Source organism: Heterodontus francisci, chromosome 12, assembly GCF_036365525.1.
Source record: "Heterodontus francisci isolate sHetFra1 chromosome 12, sHetFra1.hap1, whole genome shotgun sequence".
Taxonomy (NCBI): Eukaryota; Metazoa; Chordata; class Chondrichthyes; order Heterodontiformes; family Heterodontidae; genus Heterodontus; species Heterodontus francisci.
The window spans coordinates 26,042,086-26,066,590 of NC_090382.1; the positions used below are offsets into that span (position 1 = coordinate 26,042,086).

At 42.7% G+C, this 24,505-nt stretch overlaps 1 protein-coding gene across 3 annotated transcripts in view; it reads left to right on the forward strand.

Annotated features, from left to right (window-relative positions):
- LOC137375787 (dedicator of cytokinesis protein 2-like) overlaps window positions 1–24,505 on the forward strand; it is a 690,449-nt gene that overhangs the window by 44,567 nt on the left and 621,377 nt on the right. For all 3 annotated transcript variants that reach the window (XM_068043220.1, XM_068043218.1, XM_068043221.1), the window contains exons 2-5: window positions 17,874–17,957; window positions 19,348–19,388; window positions 21,348–21,403; window positions 23,267–23,363. In XM_068043220.1, coding sequence (XP_067899321.1) covers window positions 17,874–17,957; window positions 19,348–19,388; window positions 21,348–21,403; window positions 23,267–23,363 — 278 coding nt within the window. The remainder of the gene's footprint in view (window positions 1–17,873; window positions 17,958–19,347; window positions 19,389–21,347; window positions 21,404–23,266; window positions 23,364–24,505) is intronic.

A 24,505-nucleotide genomic window follows, 5' to 3' on the forward strand; every position in this document is an offset into this window, starting at 1 on the left:
CCCTCATTTGTGCTGAGTTCACCCACCACAGCAAAGATGGCATTAATGGGCATTGCAGTGTGGCACAGTCTCCATGAGAGGGCTCAAAAAACTAAAATTTAAATCAGCCACGATTCTCAATCCCGACTGCTGTGCAGTGAGATCAACTGGAAAGTGCACATGTGGAGCTTGAGTGAGCATTGCCTTCTGGAGAGTAGGAGAGAAGGCAGGAGTGGGGGAAGAGAGAAGAATCCGGGGAGAGGGAGAATCCCAGTTGTGGGGGGGGGGGGGGGGGCGGGAGGGCAGGATCCAGGAAAGATGGGGAGGAGAAGAAACTGTGAAAAGGAAATGAAAAACAACCTCTTTTTAATTATAAATTGGCTTTCTTTCTTAAACTGCCAAGCATCAATTAAACATCCCCTTTTAGTTCTCTTCCTGTCTCAGTAAATTGCTGCAGTAATCGATAGTTCTCTCTGCTGAGGTTCATGTTAGTAACTGGCACTCTAGCTTCCGTCTCTCATCATTTCTGGACCTCCTGCCCCCTAACAAGTTTGAATGAGTGCATTTTGTTTTAAACCAGAAATTTAACCCCCTTCTCTCTCTCCAGTTACTTTTCAAACTGACATGGGAACACTGAAAATCTGAAATGAAAAGTGCAGTACATATCCACATCCACACCCAGTTCCTCTTCCTGCTGTCCTCTAACCCATCATGTGCTTCTCAACAAGGCAATTATTCAATTAAATACAAGCCAGTGCTCAGCCAACAGCCAGCTCATTCCATCCGTCGCCAAACTGAATCATTATCCGCAGCGTCGACAGCCCATCTCTCATCAGCACACTTACTGATACCGAAAGGCGGGGAAATTGAAGTTTGCAACAAGAATCATTCAGGCCATAAAACTCACTCCTTCCATTTCACACATGGCTACCTCAATCATGTTTCAGGCAGGTATTTTTCTCTCTGCGCCTGCTACTGAATATTGGACAGTGTGACAATGATTGTTGTCTTTTGCTGTTTTTTGTCAGTTTTATCATCATCTTAGGTGTTAGTATTGAAGTATGGAACCCTTTCCCATATCATACAAGAAAGTGTTTTCATCAAACACTCCCAGTGCAGATACAGCATGGGCAGGATACACTGGATATCCGCCCTCTACACTTTGGCATTGCACTTGGTGACCTTAGCATAAAGGTGATCGTTTCATTCACATACTTGATTCAGTTCATCATGCCTTTTTAGATGAGCCTTCTCATTTGGAAATTATAAAATCAAATGCCGGTGCATAGCTGCCACGATCTCTTGTGCCGATTAATATTCTATCTCCAGACCATTGTAAAACTCTGGTAACTGTTCAACAAACTGGACCCCAGCAAGAGATGGGAGAGGACAGGAAATAATTGGAAGAGGAAAAAGAAAACATATTTCAAAAAACAAATAAAATAAAAACTTCTTTACCATCCCCCCCCGTCCCACTGAAGTACTTATAAATTATTTGCTGACATGATACTGTCATAGCTACTGGGTTTTATTTTTTTGAAGTGGTGGCTATGCTGTCAGAAAAATAATCATAGACAGTGCGCTGAATCGTCTGTGCCAGGCGGCGGGCCGCATGTCGCAGAACCGCCACAATATTCCGTGCGGCGGCTCATTTAAATAGCCAGGGCGGTCTGCCCCCTACCGATCACATGGAGCGGTGGGCTGACTGTCCCCGGCAATATGGTCAGCTGCCTGTGTGCAGGCGCTGACTCCATTTTTAAAGGGCTGTCAGAAATTGAAATATTTAAAGATAAAGAAGATAAAAATAAATAAAAACATTTCTTCTGCCTCTCTCCCCTGCCCCCCCCAAAACAATTAAATTATCTTCCCTCTCCGCCCCAAAACACTTACCTTGTTCATCTGACCTAACCCCCCCACCCCCGAACTGCATAAACTTTAATCTCCAACTCTTCCCACCATCCCCTACACCCGTGACGTTAATTTGACCCTGTCCCCCTCCCCACCCGACACTGATAAACGTACCTCCTCCCACCTCCCCAGAAGTGTGGCGCCTCGTTTCCCCGGATGGGGATCCGATGGCACGGGAGTGCCGACCACTGGGCCGAAGATCGCAGCAGGACATGAGGCAGCAGCGCAAGTATCATTTATTCATTCATTATAATTTATATAAATATTCAAATGGTGGTCCCGTCACCAAGCAGTTGGGGGGCGGCCACGAGGCATTGCCGACGCCGGTAATATCAGGCCGGGTCCTCCTAGCGTCAGGGTGCGTGGCGGCCCTCTCCCGGAGGCACCTTCAGAACCGCCCTCCCCACTCCACCACCACCGACCCCGACGCCTGCAGGAGAACAAAATCCAGCCCAGTGTCTGCTGCAGTGAAGAGAGGCTTGTATCTCAAAACAGCTGAATGTGGCAATTTTCGTTATAAGGAAAGAAAACTAGTAAAGAAAGGAATGGCAGAATGTGTTGGTTGTCATGAGCACTGGGTGATTGATGACACACTAGTGTAGGCGTTGCATATCTTTGTCCATCATATGTTCCCATCTGAAAAATGTGCATTGAGTTGCCCTTGATTTCTCATCCACTGATTTCAGATGGATGCCGGATCTTTCTTGCAAGCTGACAGCAGGCAAGGTACCTCACAGCTGGTGAGGACTCTGTTCTATTATTGCTCGTAACACAGGACCAGGCTGAACAGCTGGCCTAATCGCAAATCCTAATCTGCCACTTTATCAAAATGCCCTTGCAGATTGCTTTCAGAATCATTCACTACCGGCATTTTATCCTGGCGACGGGGGTCTCAATGTCTGGAAAAAGAGATGCCGAGAATCCCGCGTTGCCTTTTCTCCGAAAGGCCAGCTGAATCTAGTGACAATCAGGCACTTAATTGGACAGTGGCGGGGGTTGCACAGGATCAAGGACCACGTCACCAGAGCTCCCATCCTTGGGGAGCTGCTGGCCAATCAGAAGCTAGCAGCTCTTCCACTGAACAGTGCCACTGCTGCCGAAGGAACAACTGCTGGGCGCCCAGTAGCAGCGCTAGACCCGGGCCACAGGTAGGTCAGGGCAGGAGGGGCGTCATGGGGTGGGGAGTCGCAGGGGAGGGTGGGTGGGTGGCTCTCAGTGGCCCCCCCTCTTCTTGATGCCTTTTAACAAGGCCGTTCACAGGCCTTCCCACCCTGGACTAAATTTTGGGAGAGGCGGGATGTAGCAGGAAACCCTGGCTGCCATCCCACCCAATTTTATGCTCTCCCTACCTCCTAACCTGCTGCAGGGGAGAGCATAAAATTCCCCCTCTGTCTCCAATTATAGAAATGTCTGCAAATCCAGACAGCACTCCCTCTAGTCCTATATCGCAATCATTGATATAAACAGTGAACAGAAACAGTCCCAGAACAGAACCCTGTGGGATGTCACTAACTGTTCAACAAATATTTTTTTAAGAGCAACCATGGATATTATTTCCCAATTTTCTCCCTTCCTCTCCTGTAGGTGGTGACTCAATGCTAAGGAGATTTCTGCATGTCTCTGCTGCTTTATGGGCTTTTTAAAAAATAATTTTCCCTCCAACTTTTTCCTCCTTGTCTCATACAGATCATGATGAACAGGAAAAGACGCACTTGTCTAACCAGCCTGTCTTGTACAACTGCAATGCCTTGTGCATCACACTATTCACCCACCCCACCCAAAAGCCATGTAATCTCCTGGGAGAGGCAAAGAAATGGATAAAAATCCTGGCCAATAGGAAAGGAAGATCTGGAAAAGTTTTCTCTGACCCCTTTAGGCTACAGGAGCTAGTCTGGCCCAGATAATGTTCTACACGTATGTTGTGCTGGAGAATGGTTCTCCCATGGCATCAGATACCTCCCAATACCTCACTGAGTGACTATTCTTTGTATATGAGCCTGGATAGTAGGCCCTAGCTGGCTAGTTGACCTTTTTGCAGCAGCACAACCCCAACCTGCTGCTGTGCATTCTGCCTCAACATCTGGATTGCTGCCTTTCCCAGAGGGGTTCACTAGATAGCAATCCAGAGCAGGAGCTCTGGCTGGGTTTTCCCCTCCTTAGATCATAGGACACCAACTCCCGCATCCATGGGGTTGCCCTGGCTGAGATCAGCTGCCTCAGAGTCAGAGTCAGCATTGAAACCAAGACTGGCCTGGTCTGTGCAGTGCGTTCAACAACTCAAGGAAACTTCGTATTGGGATTAATCCCATCTCTGCCCACTTCCCACATCAGTCAAAATGAATCAAATGTATCTCAATGTGAGGATTGTGACTCAAGTTTCCATTCACCTATCCACGAATTGGCACGCCCCCACCACCCCCCTCGCCCATCGGCAAGTGGGTAAAGCCAATGGCGCCAAGACATTAAAAATCAGAAATTGTAAGCTTCAGTTCTCCGTCTATTTTGTGTTAGCTGATCTCACAGCTAAAGGTGGTATTGCTCCATTGACAGACCTCAATTACTTTGGGCTAGTGAGAGGAAGTTATTCAGTCAGTGCTCCCGCTCCTGATTGCTCATCCAGTGATCCCTGCTGGAATGCGCATTTCAATGAATAGCAGATGAGAATGGGATCAGGCTCCCTTATAATATCATCCACAGTAGAGTAGAGTAGTTTGCCAAACACTGCTCAAATATAAGAAATGGTCACTTGAGTGACATACCAGAGTACACTGTCATACCAGACAGTGTAACCCAGTGAGTGCCAAAGAATTATGGCCTTCAGGAAGGGTGGAGGTGAGGATGAGGGGAGGAATCAGACACCGTCTCACTATCAGTAGAGAAAGGCTGCAAGGCAGAACATGAGGTTTAGCTTTGCTGTGTTCCAACTGTATGTGGAATGGAAATGTCTGTGTGGTGTTCAGAGCTCAAACTGTGAAGGAAACCGTAGTATGAATGTGAGATCCTGTGTCATGAACTGATGCCAGAGCATCACCAGACAAATTGCCCCAATATTCACAGGGAGCCATGGAGGAAGGGGGTAGGACTTCTGAATGGGAAATCCAGAAGTATGGGTTTCCCAGATGTCGTACAGAAGATAAGTGCAGGACCTAATTTTGTTTCACTGATAGTCAAGCAGGAATGCCTGTGGCGCAAGGCCACAATCGAGGAGCAGAGAGCGGGCGGGGGAGAGGTTAAGATTGCCAAGGGAGAAATTGGGGTTTCGGGGCAGAAATCATTGGGATGGGGGATGGAGGTAGGGGAAGAGATGCCAGGAGTTGGCCAGTCACTGGAGGTACAATTAAAATGGAGGCATGCAGCCTCCTTAAAAGCTATTGCTGACTGACTGCCTCCTGAATCGGATTGGTCATTCCCCACCACCCCCCTCCCCCACCTCTGTTAAAAAGGGAAGTGGGTAGAATTGAAATTTTTTAAATTTCGCATCCCATTCTTGCAGGTTAGAATAACCCCTAATGTGTTGCCAATGCTGCACAAATTCCAGGGGCTGGACTTTACAGGCTGCCTCGAAGTTGGGGGTCATGGCAGGGGGAGGAAAATGCCTCCGGGAGGCAATGCGCTCACTGATGCCAGGAAGGCCCGGCCCAATATTGCCCGGCAGTGGTGAGGCCTCATGGCGGCCCCTCCCACCGCTCGGAGACGAGACTGCCATTCAAATATTTAAATAAATTAAAATCAATTACTTAATTAGACTCATATCCCTGCTGTCTTTCCCGATGCGATCTCCGTGCTGCTGGCCGGCACTGCCGCGTCTTCGGATCCCTGTCCGGGGAAATGAGGCAGAACACTGGTTGGGAGTGGGGGAGGAGGTAATGTTTCTCAGTACGGGGGTGTGTGGAATGGGTCAAAGTGACATAATTGGTGTAGGGGATGGTGGGAAGGATTTTAGGTTAAAGTTTATGCAATTTGTGGGGGGGGAAGGTCAGGGGGACAAGGTAAGTGTTTTGCGGGGTTGAGGGCAAGTAATTAATTTTATAGGTATTGGGGGGATGGGAGAGGGGCAAAATCAATGTATTTAATTTTTTTTCATTGTCTGTTTCTTTAAATATTTAAATTGAACTGTAGGCCTCGAAGTCCTTTAAAAATGGCATCAGCACCTGCGCATAGGCAGCTGACGCCATTGCTGGGGATGTATAGCCCACCCCCTCCACGTCATTGGTGGAGGGGGGGCAGTCTGCCCCAGCTATTTAAATGAGATGCCACATTGAAGGTTGTGGCGGCTCCACAACATGCAGCCTGCCACTGTTTTCACCTGTCATTGATTTCGGCAGCGAGAATATAAATTTCCGCCCAGGTGTGAGAATTTCGAATGTGATTTTAAACACACTTTTAAGTCATGTCAATATTCCTGATTGGAAAGACTTTGCAAACAGTGATGGTGAAAGTTTCGATCTCCGTGTCATTTTAGCTCTGCTGGTCGCACTCTTGAGTCAGAAGGTCATGGATTCGCAACTACTCTAGGATTTGAGCACAAAGTCTAGGCTGACAGTCCAGTGTAGTACTGAGGGAATGCTGCATTGTCCGAGATGCTGTCCTTCTGATGAAATATTAAACTGAGGTCCCATCTGCTCTCTCAGGTGGATATAAAGGAACCCAGCTCACAGAGGAGTTCTCCCCAGTGCCGTGTCCAACATTTTTCCCTCAACAAACACCACATAAACAAATTATCTGTTTACTTACTCAATGCTGTTTTTGGGAGCTTGTTGTGCATGAATTGGCTGCCACATTTGCCTACATTACAGCATTTTGCCCGGTGTACCAATTCTGCTTTTATTGATGCTATAATGTCACTTCCCTACCCAGTCCTGCTGGAAGGGTGATATCATTCTCAGACAGAAAAGAATGGAATTTACTTTTTGAATAATATCCATTGTAAATGCTGCTTCCAGTTTATTATTTCGGGGTTAGGGGCCGGAGTGGAAGTACCTCATCAGTGAAACGTCTACCTGTCTACATATAAAATGAATGCATTCAGTACTGAACTGGCAGGGGTTAAATGAACAGATGCCAAAATGGCTGACTTTCCATTTCCATTTAACCTTGGACAGATTAACATAGCCAGAAACCGATCAGCTTGAAAGCCACTTCCTCTGCCAGCCTGTCTATCACAGTGGCACAAAGGATCACCTCGCTGCTCATGATATGTAGCTGGCCTATTTAAGAGCCTAGGACTGATCAAATCCTGATCAGTCTCTTAAGTAATAGTAACTCGTCTATTTCTGTTAAGCATTTCTACCATTGCTTAAGACCAACAAACAGGGAGGAGCCTTCCTGTGCTGGTGTGCAACTCCATTCTATCTTGGTATCATAATTTGTTACTTCAACTTATTTATAATCTGATTCTCATTTGTGCTAAATTTGTGTTTAAATTCCTATGCTATTTGAACAGAAACATTAAAATTCGTAGAATTGTAGAATGTTCCAGCACAGGAACAGGACATTCAACCCATCAAACCCAGGCATTTTTTTACCTCACATGAGCATCTGACTTTTTTTTCCCCGACCTCCTCCTCCGCCCCGATCGGTGCAAGTCCTTTCTGAAAAGTAACTCTTTTTTATGGTTTCTACTCATAGAAAACTGCTATGTTTTAATGTAATATTCATATATATGACAACCTACAAAGCTTGGCAAGGGCTTTAAAAATTCTGACACAACACCGCCAAGAAAATCTACCAGAGTGAAGTCCTACCACCAAGGTCGAGGTGTCTGAACAAGTTAAATTGCCTTTTAGTCTCGGGATTGTAGGATTTTTAGTTGGGATCATGTTTTGCAATTCAGTTGCATTTTTCTGCGAAAACAGAAACTCAATTGCCTCACGTGTGGGGTGTATAAAGAAGTTATAATGGAAATGCAGTAGGACATGAACATGTCAAGATTTAAGCTGCAGTAAGATCTAAAAGTTCATCAGCAACAAGACCATCGTGCATTTATATAACTCCACTGACATTGGAAAATGTTATAAACACTTCACAGGAGTATAAGAGAGGCAAACGGACATTGAGCCTGAGGAGGCATTTGAACAGGTGACTCAAAGCTTGGTCAAAAATTTCATTTTAGAGAGAGTTTTAAAGCAGAGGAGAGAGGTAGAGTGGTGGAGAGGTTTAGGGAGAAAATTTGAGAGCTTAGGGCCTAGATGGCTGAGGACACAACCGCCAATGTTGAGGCAAATGGAGTGGGGGTTGCTCAAACATCTCAAATTGAAGGAGCACAGAGTTCTTGGAGAGTTATAGGGCTGGACAAGGTTATGGAGATTGGGAGGGACAAGGCCATGAGCAGATTTGAACATGAAGATGTGAATTTTTAGTTCTAGTTTATTTTAACTTTTTTCTGAAAGTATTAATTTCTATGTCAGTGAGTCCCTTCCCTTTTCTCCCTGCAGGTGTCTTTGGTCACCTCATGCAAAATGTTAGCAGAGTGCACATCAAGATCCCACAAAGAGCAAACTAAATAAATGGCCAATTAATCGGTTTTAGATGATGATTGAGGGAGGAATGGTGGCTGGGACATTGGGAGAACTCACTGCTCCTCTTCAAATAAGTATTATGAAATCATCCACCTGATCAAACAGATCGGTTTCACAGTTGGTTTGATGAATCAGCCAAAATATTGCACCTGACAATGCAACATACCCACAGTATTGAAGTATTACCAAGATTACACTCTGATCATCTGCAGTGGGACTTAAAACCAGAACCTTTTGACTGCGAGACAAGAGTGCTATCACTGATCCAGAATCATTAGCGAAGAACTCAAGACTTGAGCACATAATCTAGGTTAACACACCAGTGCGATACTGAGGGAGGCTATACTATTGCAGGTGCAATCTATTAGATGTGAAACTAATGCCCAGTTTGCTGTCTCATGTGGATGAGAAATCTCCCATTGCACTATTTCTAATAGTTTTTGTTTGTCTGTGATGTTCCATTTTTATGGCAGTGTTTGCCATGTATTTGAATGGAATCAACCAGCTTATCATCAAATAACATCTGTGATCATTGGGATAATTTACGGCCCCATTTAGTTATTTAAGTTATTTAAGGATGTATTACTCAATTAAGTGACTGTATTTACAAATGATAATCTCCAATTATTTATGGATCATGCACAATTATTTGCATTTTCTGTCCAAAATATTTATTGATTAAAAAACAGATAACCAAAACAAAAAGCCAGCAAAAATGTGCAATTAGTTTATGTTAAAACACAATTGACATCATTCAGAATTGAGAGTTTGTAAATAATGAAGTGTATTACATTTCTGTAGAGTCAATAGAGCAACAAATAATGACACATTCACAGCAAACATTGACACAATCCCCAAAAATACTGACATAATCCCAGCAAACACTGACACATTCCCAACAAAGACTGACAGACTCGCAGTAAACACTAACACAATCCCAGCAAATACTGACACAAACCCAGCAAACACTGACACAATCCCAGCAAAATCTGCCACACTCCCAGCAAATACTGACACACTCCCAGCAAACATTGACACACTCGCAGTGCACACTGACACACTCTCACAAACATTGACACACTTGTAGTACACACTGACACACTCCCAGCAAACATTGACAAACTTGCAGCAAACCCCAACACACTCGGAGTAAACATTAACACACTCGCAATAAACACTGACACAATCCCAGCAAACACTGGCATACTCGTAGTAAACACTGACACAATCCCAGCAAACACTGACACACTCACAGTAAATACTGACACACTCCCAGAAAATACTGACACACTTCCAGCAAACCCCAGCACACTCGGAGTAAACACTGATATGCTCCCAGCAAACATTGACACACTCACAGTAAATACTGACACACTTCCAGCAAACCCCAACACACTTGCAATTAACACTGGCACACTTGCAGTAAATACTGACACACTCCCAGCAAACACTGCTGGACTTGTAGTAAACATTGACACACTCATAGTAAATACTGACAGACTCGCAATAAACATTGACACCATCCCAGTAAACACTGACATAGTCCTCTGTGCCCTAATAGCAGCAAGCTGGTCCCCAAGGGGGAGAAACTAGTGTCTGTGACTCTGGAGCGGCCCATGCAAATTTTGGCTGTGAAAATGTTTGATCCCTTCCAAATAAACCATATTTGGAGGAGGGAATTGTATACCACTGAACTGGGCCTTATCACTAAGTGTAAAGGCACAGCCACATTCTGCAAGTATGAAAAGCATCAACAAAACTGTTTCTTCTTCCAGAAGATAAATGCACCTCTGGAGCACCTCCAGAATCAGTAGCACCCACGTTATTGGAGAGATGATTGCCCCATCACTACACCTGTGCTGTTTGGGAAAAGTAGCCTTTTGACATTCATTTGCATTACTTTTACGTTGCACTGCCCTCTTCAGGCGCAGCCCGATGCAGACACCAGAATGGGTTAGCACCCATTTTTCTTCCTCGTTGTGCCTGTTTTTCGAGTGATATTTGAGGAACATGGAAGGGGTAAACTGGCCCTCAGGAATCTAGCTTGGGTACTTCCTGGATCAGTTAAACGCTGACTTCATCTACTAAACCACCAGTGCAAATCAAGTGGTTAATAAATCAATAAGGGAACTGCCCACTACAAAAGGGGAATTCCCTACTGATCACCGATACGACTGTGCCAGTTGTCTGGGACTATGGGTATTTTGTTCTGTCTTGAACTGGCATAGGCTGGCACAAGTTAAGGAGGTCCATTTGCACCGTGGGCACTTAACGTCATCATTTTCTGGTCTGTGTCCAGGAAGGTTTGAACCTTCTTCAGCTTTTTTGTGAACATCCATCCCACATCCTATGCTCTTAAAATATACATCTAAAGGAAAGCACAGAATGTGAAAAGGCCAAGCAGCCTTTCAAACTTGTTCCTTCACAGCACTCATTCCCACTAACATGGACCCCACCCAATCCATTTCATGTTATAGATACTATTGCACTATTTGAGGATTTTAGGAACAGGAGTTCCTTTTTTGACACTCAGCTGGATTAGGGCTGATCTGTATCTCAGCTTCACTTACCCACCTTAGCTCCATAGCCAGCTAAACGGACATTCAGCAGGCGGAGTTCCTGCTGTCATGTCCACATTCCTCTTTCAAAAATTTCACCCCAAAGCAGTTAAAGTGCATCCCACTACTGTGTGGAATTTCGCCAGGGCAGAAAGATTGCACCAGTTACCTCCAAAGTCACCACAGCCCTCCAAAGGTAAAATCACTGAGTGAAGCATTTTGACAAATTTCAACATGATAATACAATGGATGCATGCATGGAAAATGATTTCCTTAGGATTCTTGCTTTTCCAGAGTCAAACACCAGGCTGGATGGGAAAAAAAAAATGACTGGATCGGATCAGCCGTTGGTTTATGAACTTCCTGATTTTACTTTCCAAAACTAGCCTCAGTCTTTTTCTGATCTAGGCACAAACACTAACTCAAATATTCAGCAATGACTTGTATTTATGTAGCGCCTATAATGTAGTAAAATGTCCATAAGCACCTCCACAGGACTGTCATCAGTCAACATTTGACACTGAGCCATATAAGGAGATGTGAGGACTGATGATCAAAAGCCAGGTCAAAAATGTGGGTTTTAAGGAATGTCTTAAAGGAGGAGAGCTATAGATTTATTGCCTAGACTGCTGAAAGCATGCTTGCCAACACAATAAACACCACAACGGTGTGGAAATGAATTATTAATTAATACTTTATTAATACCTTCTTGCCAAATTTCCTGGTTTAAAGTTGTATTCTTCAGATGCCGTAGTCCTTTGTCCTTGACATCACAGGAATTTAGGAACAGAAGTAGGTCATGGGTCCATCTAACTAGTTTTGCCATTTTATTAACCCCGGGCAGTTCTACCTTTTTAACCCATTCACTGCTCTGTCACCGTATCCCTTAAAATCCCGAAGTATTTATCTCCATTGTAACCACCTCAATCCATTCTTTATCTATGCCCCTCTGGGGCAGTGGATTCCACATTTTTACAATTTTTTAGGTGAAGCCACCGTATCAAACTAGTATTTTGAACTTAAATAAGGGCAATTATGAGGACATGAAAGCAGAGCTAACTAAAGTGAACTGGCAAATTAGGTTAAGGGATAGGTTAATACAGATGCAGTGGCAGACATTTAAGGGGATATTTCAGACTACATAGAATAGATACATTCCATCGAGAAAGAAAAATTTCAAGGGAAGGACCCACCATCCGTGGTTAACCAAAAAAGTTAAAGATAGTATCAAACTTAAAGATAAAACATATAATTGTGCAAAGATGGGAGGCAGGTCAGAAGATTGAACAGAATATAAAAAACAGCAAAGAATGACTAAAAGATTAATAAGGAGGGAAAAATTAGAGTACGAGAGATAGTTAGCTCGAAATATAAAAAGAAAGTAAGAGTTTCCATAGATATTTTAAAAAAGAAAAGCGTTAACAAAGTGAGCATTGGTCCTATAGAAAGTGAGTCTGGGGAATTAATAATGGAAAATAAGGAGATGGCAGATGAACTGAACAAGTATTTTGCATCGGTCTTCATATACAGGATATAAATAACATCCCAGAATTAGCTGTAAATCAGGAAATGGAAGGGAGGGAGGAAGTCAAGAAAATTACAATCACCAGAGAAGTGGTGCTGAGCAAACTGTTAGAGCTGTGGGCTGACAAGTCCCCAGGTCCTGATGGATTTCATCCTAGGGTCTTAAAAGAAGTGGCTAGTGAGATAGTTGATTCATTGGTTTTAAATTTCTAAAATTCCCAAGATTCCAGGAAGGATCCATTAAATTGGAAAATAGTGAATGTAACTCCTGTATTCAAAAAGGGAGGGAAACAGAAAGCAGGAAACTACAGGCCAGTTAGCTTAACATCTGTCTTAGGGAAAATGTTAGAAGCTATCATTAAAGACATTATAGCAGGGCACTTTGAAAAATTCAAGGTAAGCAGGCAGAGTCAACATGGTTTTGTGGAAGGGAAATCATGTTTAACCAATTTATTGGAGTTCTTTGAAGAAGTAACATGTGCTGTGGATAAAGGGGAACTGGTGGAAGTACTGTACTTAGATTTCCAGAAGGTATTTGATAAGGTGCCACATCAAAGCTTATTACAGAAAATAAAAGCTTATGGTTTAGGGGGTAACATATTGGCATGGATAGAAGATTGGTTAGCTAACAGTAAATAGAAAGTCGGCACAAATCGGTCATTTTCTGGTTGGCAAGATGTAACGAGTGGTGTCCCACAGGGATCAGTGCTGGGGCCTCAACATTTTACAATTTATATAAATGACTTGGATGAAGGCACCAAAGGTATGGTTGCTAAATTTGCTGATGACACAAAGATAGGTAGGAGACTAAGTTGTGAAGAGGACATAAGGAGGCTACAAAGGGATTTAGATAGGTTAAGTGAGTGGGCAAATGAATAATGGAATATAATGTGGGAAAATGTGAAATTGTCCATTTTGGCAGGAAGAATAAAAAATAAGTATATTATCTCAATGGTGAGAGATACAGAGCTCTGAGATACAGAGGGATCTGGGTGTCCTTGTGCATGAATCACAAAAGGTTAGTGTACAGGTACAGCATGTAATTAGGAAAGCTAATAGAATGTTATTGTTTATTGCAAATGTCATGCAGACCCCCACCTGCCAAGAATGAGGCATATTAATTTTGTCATATGAACATTGATTTTAAACTGTTGCTGGAGTGAAGAAAGGACTTGTTAAGAAATCATCAGATGCTTGGCTGGAAAAAAAAACATTTGTATACTAACAGGCAGTGCTTGGAGAGACAAAGGACTGTTCCCTGCTCCACTTAACCAAAAATGGGCTGTGATTACCAGATATTGAAGGTGATGAAGCTCACATTCCAGGATGACTGCTAAGATGGCAGAATCCACAAACAGAAGTGGTCAAACCAGCTAGTCACATGAATAACCTGCTGGGCAACCTTTTTTAAAAAAATTGTGCCACAGAGAAAGGCAGAGGCAGTTGAAACTGAAGCTGGAGCACGGAAGCCTCTCTCTCTCTCTCTCTCTCTCGCTTTCTCCCGAGCCACTGCACCCATGGAAGACATGTAAACCTCAAGAGAGAAAAGGCTCTGACCTCGAAACAAATTGAAGTGTGAACTGGGCCCCAACGAATTGCAAGTCTGACCGACAACCAAAGACTTCACAGCAAACTCAAAGGACAGTAAAATAGAAACCCATCTATTGCCTAAAACTTTTCCCCTTTGTTCTTTTCTACTTTTCTGTTTCTATCTGCTTGTGTGTTTATCGCATATGCATGCAAGCGTGGTTGTGTCGCATATTCGTAGTTGGTAACCGGATTAGAGTTTAAGATCAATAAACTTCTACCTTTCTTGTTTAAAATATAAGAAAACCTGTCTAAATTGATTTCTTTGCCTTACAATTGGAAAGCGGTGAACAAGGATTCACTAAGGGGGAGTGAAAACACAGTGTTTTTAAAAAATTAAACCCTGTCACGGTTAAAGCAGGCAAAGGCTGAGAGGGAACCACTCTCACCTGGGTGTAACAGAAATTTGGGGGCTACCATCCTGGATTTGACCCACAGACAAATGAGAAATTGGCAGTGGGAAGCCAAATTGTTCCCAATCAAAAAAGAAAAAAGATTTCAATACAGGTTTTCTTGTGGTTGTGTGTGATTGAAAACTAACATGTCTGCGACTGAAGCTAGTAGCTCTCCAAGCCAGGGTGAAGTAACCTGGGATAAGTTAAAAGCACTGTCTATGGAGGAGTTGAGGAAAATGGCTGAGCAGTGTGGATCACTGTACATGGCAAGGCTAGGAAGTCTGAACTCCTAAGGCTAGTGGCCAACCATTTTTCCCTTGAATTTGAAGAAGCAGAAACAGGGTTAGAATCAGAATCCGACAGGGTATTGCTAGCAAAGATACAAGTGGAAAAAGGAAATTTGAATTTGAGAAATGAGAAAAAGAAAGAGAGTGACAGGAGAGAGAGAAAGAAAGAGCCTTCCTGAAGGAATGTGAAGAAAAAGAGAGAGAAGACAAGAGAGGAGAGAGAAAGAGCCTTCCAGAAAGAATGCGAAGAGAGAGGGCTGAAGCAGCTTGAGTTAACTAGGGGGTGACAGAGTAACCCCAGTGAAAGCATGGCCAATATGGAAGAGCATAATTCAGGGCTGGGTACAGAATTGTTAAAACTAGCTCAACTGATCCCAAAATTCAATGAGGGATATGTGGAAGCTTCTTTTGTGTCTGTTGAGAAACTAGCAAGGCAGTTAAAGTGGCCATCTGAGGCCTGGACTCTGCTGTTACAGAGTAAATTAACCAGAAAAGCCCATGAGGTTTATTCCATGTTACCAAATGAGAGTTCATCAAATTATGAACTGACAAAAATTGCTATCCTCGGGGCATGAGTCAGTACCGGAAGTCTATCACCAAAAAATTAGAACCCTCAAGAAGCAAGCTGATCAAACTTACCTGGACTTTGAGCGAGAAAAGCAGCTGGCTTTTGACCAGTGGCTGAGGGATCTTAAAGTACAGCTCAGCTATGAGAATCTCAGAGAAGTAATTTTGCTAGAGGAATTTAAAAACTCTCTCCCTCTCCATAAAGACACATGTAGAGGAACAGAAGGCTCACTGAGCCTGGCAAGCCGCAGTTCTTGTTTGCTCTCATTTAAAAGCTGGTTTCCCGGGGAAAACCTTTCCTAATCACTCCCACAAATCTGAAAAGGACAGAGAGGGGGGAAGGTGATAGAAGCCGAAGCAGTCCTGGGAGGAACGGAAAAGCAGGAGACACAGGGGGCCCTCTTCCAGCCAAAAGGGAAGGTGCTGTGAGTAGGAGTGAGACCCAGAGACCTGTGTGCTTCTATTGTAACAAAGCAGGGCATTTAAGAGCTAACTGCTGGAAACTAAAGAGAAAACCTGTAGGGTTATTCAGGGCATACCCGCTCAGTGAAGAAGGGACCCTGATGGAAAGCACAGCAGAACAAGCTGTGGCTTTAACTGCAATAAGAGTGAGACCCAGAAAGTTTACGGCTGCAAGTGCAGGAAAATTTACTCGGATTCCTGAAGTTTATCAGGGTTTTGTGTCTGAAGGGAGAGTAACCCCATACCCCTCGAGTGGGGCAAGTAATCCCATTGTAATCCTCAGGGACACAGGGGCCACTAGATCCCTTTTACTGGGAAAAGGCCTGGCCTTTCCCCCAGAGAGTGCAGTAAACTCCAGATTGGTGGTGAATGGTATTGGACGGCAGTATGCCTCTACCTTTACACAGGGTGCACTTGGAGTGCGACCTAGTTTCAGGACCGGTGACTGTAGGGATTATCCCTAGTTTGCCTGTGGACGGGGTTAACCTGCTCCTAGGTAATGATTATTTCTTTCTTTCTGCCCCAACTATGTGATCCAGCTTCACAAGTGCACCCTTGCTGCACCAATGTAACATACTTCCTTTCACATGTCACTGGATGACTTACCCATCAACAAAATAATAGCCTTTTGGAGGCTTCATCTGTGGTTAATGACTCCCCACAAGGAGCTGAAAGGAGTTGGGTGCATTCCTGTGGATAGTGCAAATTGCATTCAGTCTGTTGGAAATAATAGTCCAATGGGCCAGATGACCTTTTGCAGTTGCACAATCTGTTATTATTACCGACTAAAGCTCTTGGAATATATACGATCAACTCCTTTGCTGCATGGACTAGACATGTAGGCAGTGATCCGATAGGTCTTTTCTTATAACGGGGGCCAGAAAGCTAATTAACACCACTGATGATGTGATTTAATTACCCGTCCTTTGATGAATTTACATTTTGTGGGTTCCTGACACCGATTTTATCTTCAAAAGGTACTACATTTTGCGTCAAGGGCACTTCGGAAAGTGATCCTCAGAGTGGGGATCCGTTAGCTGAAGTGGCAGGCATGGCACCAAGCTCCCTGTGTGATCTGTTGCAACCCACAGCGTCTGGGAAATGAGATGGAATGGGAGGAGGGCAGGAGGCAGGAGTTGCCATCTGCTCGCTTTGGCCGCTTGCAAAGAACATGGCAACCTTGACGCAGTGCTGCTCTGTCATTCTGCTCCTCAGTAATACATTTTGTTTTATTGCCCATACGTTTATTTAGCAAAGGTACTGGTAATCAAATCCCTAAAGCAATGACCCATCCATCACGGCAATACACATCGTCTAAAGCACAAGTCAGCAGCCATTACCAGGCATTTCAAGCCAATCTATTTTCATTTCTACTTTCAATAAAAAATATTGTTGTGCTGTCTTCACCTGTTTTTAAATTAGCTTTTAAAATATCACTTTCATTTTTTGCCTTCATGTCAGAATTTTAAAATAGGTTTAAAAAAAAGATTATTTCTCTCATGTTTGTAAATGTAGGCATGCAAGTGTATTAACACAGTAGAGCACAGACTACAGCATAGATATCAGACTAGAGCGCAGCATAGAACATAGACTGGAGTGCAGAGTAGAATACAGACTAGAGAGCAGACATTGCATTCCACACATTCCAGATAGCATGCCTCGTGATATATGGCAATCTTAAAATCTTGGGTATCTCTGACCTGTGCTTCTCACTTCCAGTTTTGAATTAACCAACATACTCCAATCTGCAAATCCCCGATAAAACAAATAAATAAATTCTTACTGATCTGAGACTATAAATGAAACCTTGTAATATTAAAGGGATATTGCTCTACCGTTACAGAATGACATATTGTGCCGGACATAATGTAATAGTCTTAAACTTATGAATCAGTGAATCATCCAACTTACTATGAGCAATGCCACGGGCGGTCTTCTACTGTATGTAAAGTTTCACTGATTTTAATTATGCAATAAAACTGTGATCAATACTGTATTGAATAGGTTCAGCACAGGAACTTGAGCAAAAAAAAAAATGATCAATTTTGTTTACTGTGCTGTAAGCTGACTTTATTTTTTTATTTCCAGCCATCTTTAATTTTGAGGCACAAAAGGATCCTCAGCTCTCCCTATGCATTGGGGACACAGTCCAAATCCTGGAGAAGTGTGAAGGTAAGCTGCTTCAAGTCAGCAGCAAAGAGAGAAATGTAAAAATATGGGTCATTATAACTGGAAGAAATATAGGGGGAAGAGCCTGATTTGTTAGCCTTTCATTAGTAATATCAGAAATAAATATTTTTTTGGAGAGAAAGTAATATAGTAGCCAATGTATGATGAATTAATGTTCTCAGATCAATGTTCCTCCATCATATTCCCACTGAGGTTATTTTTCCAATAGTTTTCTAGCCCTGTCTTTCCATCACTGGAAGGTAAAGAAAAAGATGGAAAAGTTTGGAAACAAATAATTTGTTCAGCTATTTGCCAATTTGTAAAATAATTCAACGCGTACTACCATTTGGTATTGGTCCCAACTTTAGGATCAGGGCATTGAACATAGTTAGTTCAAAACTGCTTTAGAGAATGGTCTGTGAGACTGCCTCTTGAGGATGCCATTGATTAGATGAGTGACCTTTATTAAATAATTTGTGGTATTCTGCTTTAAACCTAACCTGTTTATTGTGTTCAAGGGTATAGATTTCCCATTTATGGCACTAAGTGGCACTTCATTCTAAATAAAGCTTACTTCAAAAAAAAAACATTTTTTTCTTTCGTATAGGGCAATTACAAGGCATGCAAACATGCAAACAGAGAAAAATACAGAAAACAAACTCCATTATCATTGTATCATTTAACTACCAGGATGGTAGAAGGTGAACTAGATGGATCTTGATATATTTTCCTCCTAGCAATTCTTATGTTCCTCTTGACTGATGACTTGACAAACGCCCTGGAGAGTCCAGCAACCCCAGTTTGAAAACTTCTGCCATAAAACCACTCATTGCTTCTGGTTAAAATACCAGTTTGACAACTGTGCATCCGGCTGCACTTAACAACCATTGTGATTGATGGCAAGAAGCCAACCAAAATATTGCCTCCCGGCCTATTTATACAAACAGCTGGAGGTTTAGGCTGGGAATGGGTTCGAGCAGGCAACTCTCAAAAGCTGGGATGGGAGCCATGATTCTGAGCAATGACTCCCTCGGGAATCAGTCTTATAAATGCCACATTGCCAGAGCTCCCCACAATATGTTTTCTTTTCCCCCCAAGAAGTAGATAAACTTTATAACACAGCTTTTGTGCCTCATACTATGCTATGCATTGGAAGATAATGAGCTAATGGGAATGTACAAATATCTTTAAGGGGAAGCTAGATAAGTATGTGAGGTAGAAAGAAATAGAAGGGTATGCTGATGGGGTTAGACAAAGTAGGATGGGAGGAGGCGAGTGTGGAGCGTAAACAGCAGCATTGACCTGTTGGGCCAAATGGCCTGTTTCTGTGCTGTAAAATTCAATCTCAGCTGACTACTGCCCTCAGTTTTACCCATATTTCTCTTTTTCTCAGGTTGGTACAGAGGGTGTTTGATGAAAAACAAGTCACAATGGGTAAGTCAATGTTAGGTGTATTGTAAATTTTAGCTATGGACACTTGGCTCTATACATTGCTTCATTTGTCTCGGTGGAGTTTTATTCCTATTTTAGTGCAGTGGTTGACAAGTTCATTTCAATGTACTATCTGCTTTGCTTTAACTTAGCTGATTATAAAATAACTAGGTTAATGATTGCATTAAAATACAGAGAAATTTTACATAAATGTAAATTAGCCAGTGCGCCCAAAATAGGGCACAGAGAGACTTAAACCCCAGTATTTTAATTGCAGCCATACTTGTTGTTTTACTATTTGTAAATCCGAGAATCTGGTTTGCTCAGGTCTGTATCCCAGTGAACAAGATTGGGTAAATACTGCTGCTGCCTACACCCGATTCCCTCCACCCAGAGCTATACTCAATCGACCTCTTCATTCAAGTCATGAATGGGTCAAAGTTCAATCAGAAACATTAACACATTCTCCAGAGTGTCTAATAATAGGTCAGCATTGTTCTCTTTCCTCATTGTGCAATATTTAATCTAATTTAGGAAATGGTATTCCAGACCCCAATTCAGAGGCCCCTGAATTCAACATCAGTCCTGGCTGTATTTTTCACTTGTTTCCTGTAGATGGTCATATTTCATTAGCTGTCAACTGAGACACTAGACACAGCATGTTAGAATATGAAATTGCATTTTCCCCAGGTGAAGAATGGTTGGTAGAGATCATAAGACACAGAGAAATAATTAAGGGAGCAGAACCTTCAGTAAAATAAATATTAACCTTTTCACATTCATTTACATAGGATAATTATAAACTGCATCACACATGACACACTCACCTTCTGGCTCTCCACACCACCTCCCCCCGCCCAACAAAATTAGCTTGCAAAACATCTTCAGAAAGGTCTTGCCCTGTTAAGGCGGATGCAATTGGAAGTCTACTGATTCAATCTCCTGACCTTCCCAGTGAATGTTATTGATTTGATTTAGAGATACAGCACTGAAACAGGCCCTTCGGCCCACCGAGTCTGTGCCGACCATCAACCACCCATTTATACTAATCCAACACTAATCCCATATTCCTACCACATCCCCACCTGTCCCTATATTTCCCTACCACCTACCTATACTAGGGGCAATTTATAATGGCCAATTTACCTATCAACCTGCAAGTCTTTGACATGTGGGAGGAAACCGGAGCACCCGGAGGAAACCCACGCAAACACAGGGAAAACTTGCAAACTCCACACAGGCAGTACCCAGAATTGAACCTGGGTCGCTGGAGCTGTGAGGCGGTGGTGCTAACCACTGCGCCACTGTGCCGCCAAAAAATGTAATGTGGTAATGCACCCTTAAATGTACAGCAACAATCTAGCCCTGTAACAGCTAATTGGGGTGAAAGATATTGACTAAATCAACTCTATTATTCTGGCAATTCCCATGAGCACTGCAGCGATGTTAATGCTGGCACCCTTATCTTAATAGTGTCAGACATCTAGAACAGAGCAGCTGCTGCATGGGACTAGATAACAGTGTCATCTTCACTTCATTCCTATTGACCCCTCACTTGTGCCATATTCAAGACCACATGCCCTTTGCTACTAAGCTAACACCCCATAGTCACTCTTCTATGCTGTTTGATTCTATGTCTAGCAAAATATATTAATGTTGTAAAAGAACACATTTAGAATTTGTTAAACTAGTGATTGGAGGGAGTCCTTTTGCTGTGCTTAGGATGTCAGTAACGAATGGCAACAAGAAGAATCAAACACCTTTATCTGTAGTTACTTTTATAAGTCTACTTGAAGTCACATATATGTAGCCAGATTATATTGCTTTTCATCCCAGGCTTCAAATATTACCAAGGGTCCAGCTGATTATGCTCACAGTGAGATGAATATATATAAAAACAATCATGAACAGTGTTGAAATAAGTGTTGACAGTTACTCCTCAAGATTCTCTTTGCTTTGCAGGGTGTTTTTCCAGCATCATTCGTTCATGTTAAAGAAGTTGTCATTGAGAAAAGAGGGTATGAATTAAAAATGAAGCCTATTAATGTTATTGTTTAGCAAAGCTCTTTTTAAACTGTCTCTTTAGTTGTTTGTGTCAAGACAGTGCACTGTAAATCCTGTTGCAATTGCAAAGTGCTTACATTACAGTGCATCATATAAACTTTCTTGAATTTGCTTATATTTGAAGTACTGCTTATGTATTGAGGTGGTTTACATGCGTGTCAGTTCAGCGATTAGAATGTGCCAGGTCATTTCTGGGAGGTGCAATGGGCAATTACAATGTGGGATCCAGGTGTGGGTACAGCCGAGACTAAGCAGCTGAAAGTCTCCACTGTCTGCCAGTTGCTAAACGTTCCAATTTGAAATGTATTTTGGAAGTCTCTATCCAGTTCATAATACATCAGACGATTCAGCACCGACAACGAGAATGCTGATTGTAGCAATAAATTTGTGCTTAGTTTAGCACTTTTTTTTGATGACATGTTAACTAATGGTAGCTGAGGCATCGACCTTGACCTTTTTAGTGCCAGCCTCGGCTCAGTGATAGCACACCTCTGTGTCAGAAGATTATGGGTTTAAGCCTTTAGTGTTGTGGCTTGCTGGGATAAAACCACCAACAGCCCTCTTGTACCTCACCCAAGGTTCCTTATGAAAGAACAAGACCATATTTCAGACCAAAACCTAAATGAAAGGCAATGCTGCAGGATATTGCCAAGTTGAGAAACCAAGGTCATACGGCAGGATATTGGTATGGTGAAAGGTCAAGACCATGCTATGTTGGGTAACGTGTGGGGATATGAAGAAGGAACAGGGTGGAAGTACTGGTAATAGAGTTGGAGGATAATCCCCTGACTGCAGCACAGAGAAAATGATTTGAGATGAAGGTGAATGGTGCTGAAGATAGGTTTAGCAGGAGACGATGTGATGGTAACTTGTCAGAAGTGCATCAGGACAGGCCTTGCCAAAGGCTGTCGAAGGAAGAACAAATGAGCAGAATCATTTCATAGACTTGAGAACCTTATGCAGTTCACCAAGGGTTTTGTATTGAGTGCTAAATCTTTCTCATGCCAGATCACTCTAAAAACAGCATCCAGTGCCATATTTTAATATTGGCAATGTAAAACTAATTGGGTAATTTATTAGATTTATTGAAGAGAGTTGAAAGGTTACAGTAGAAAATGATAAGATACAGAAGCAATGATAAGATGCTGAGAATTCACATTGCTTTCAAGTAAAATAACCTTCTTTATCCATCAGCAGTTTTCAATCTTATTGAACACAAATGAGACATTTGGTTTCTTGCTGAAACAAAAACAGAATATGCTGGAAATGCTGAGCAGATCAGATTGTATTTGTGGAAAGAACAGACAAGATATGTGATGGATGGACCCTCCCTCAGAAAGTTTTGTTTTGGATTAAAAGCATCTGATGTATTTTAACTATTTCTGCATTGACTTGGCCCCTAAAAATTAAGTGATAATCTTTCTAATTGGCATGAGGTTTCCTATGAATTTTGAAACTATAGCACTAAATTATTTTTAAGAATACATGCATTTAAAGAGGGAAAAGTGGAAGCACATTAGGGAGAAAGGAATAGAAGGGTATGCTGTTCGGGTTAAATGAAGAGGGGTGGGATGAGCTTCATGTGACGTAGACCAGTTGGGCTGAATGACCTGTTTCTATGCTGCAATTTCCATACATTCTGTGTAAGTTATTAGTGCATGCAGAATCCTCTGAGATCAAGCCGGTTGATTAATTCAGTTTATTTTGTATATTGATTAGATAAATGAAATTTGACAATAACAGATGGTTAACACTGCAGCATGTAATCGCATGATACCTGTCTATGTATACTCACCAGGTGGTGTGTTTTCTTTCAGAAACAGTGAGAATGTTTTACCTATTGAAATGCCTTTGGTACAGGAGGTCACCACCACACTGAAAGAGTGGGGCATCATCTGGAAGCAGCTTTATATGGTAAGGAGTTACCATAAGTTACTGTTAGTTTTCACATGACACCCAGCTCTACCTCACCACCACCTTTCTCGACTCCGCCACTGTTGCTAAATTATCAGACTGCTTATCCGACATCCAGTACTGGATGAGTAGAAATTTCCTCCAATTAAATACTGGGAAGATTGAAGCCATTGTTTTCAGTCCCCACTCCAAGCTCAATCCCTAGTTACCGACTGCATCCCTCTCCCTGGCAGCTGTCTGAGGATGAATCAGACTTTTGTCAATTTTGGTGTAATATTTGACCACAAGATGAGCTTCTGACCATATTTTCGCATCATCACAAAGACCACACACTTCCACCCCTGGAACATCGCCCAACTTTGCCCCTGCCTCAGCTAATCTGCTGCTGAACCCCTCATCCATGCCTTTATTACCTCTAGTCTTGACTATTCCTATACAATCCTGACTGGTCTCCCACATTCTACCCTCCATAAACTTGAGGTCGTCCAAAACTCTGCAGCCTGTGTCCTAACTCATACCAAGTCCTGTTCACCTATCATCCCTGTGCTCACTGACTTACATTGGCCCCTGGTCAAGCAATGTCATGATTTTCAACTTGTCATCCTTGTTTTCAAGTCCCACCTTGAACTCACCCTCCCTATCTCTGTAATCGCCTTCAGCCCCACAACCCTCTGAGATATCTGCATTCATCTAATTCTGGCCTCTTGAGCATCCCTGATTTTAATCGCTTCACCATTGGTGGCCGTGCCTTCAATTGTTCAAGCCCTATGTTCTGGAATTCCCTCCCTACACTTCCGCCTCTCTACCTCGCTTTCGTTCTTTAAGACACTCTTTGAAACCTATCTTTTTGACCAAGCTTTTGGTCATCTGACCTAATATCTCCTTTTGTGGTTCGGTGTCATATTTTGTTTGATAAAGCTCCTGTGAGGTGCCTTGGGATGATTCATCATGTTGAAAGGTGCAGTGTAAATTGTTACTGTTAGAATTTTGACGTTAGTCGTCTTCTGTTTTAAGAAAATGTAAGGTCTTTTCACCCCTGGATTGGAGTTAGATGATGCCCGGACTGCTGGGATGAAATTCTCCTCACTGGTGATTAAAGGTCTGACTGGATAGCTCAAACCCCAGATCCTAATAAGTGCGAC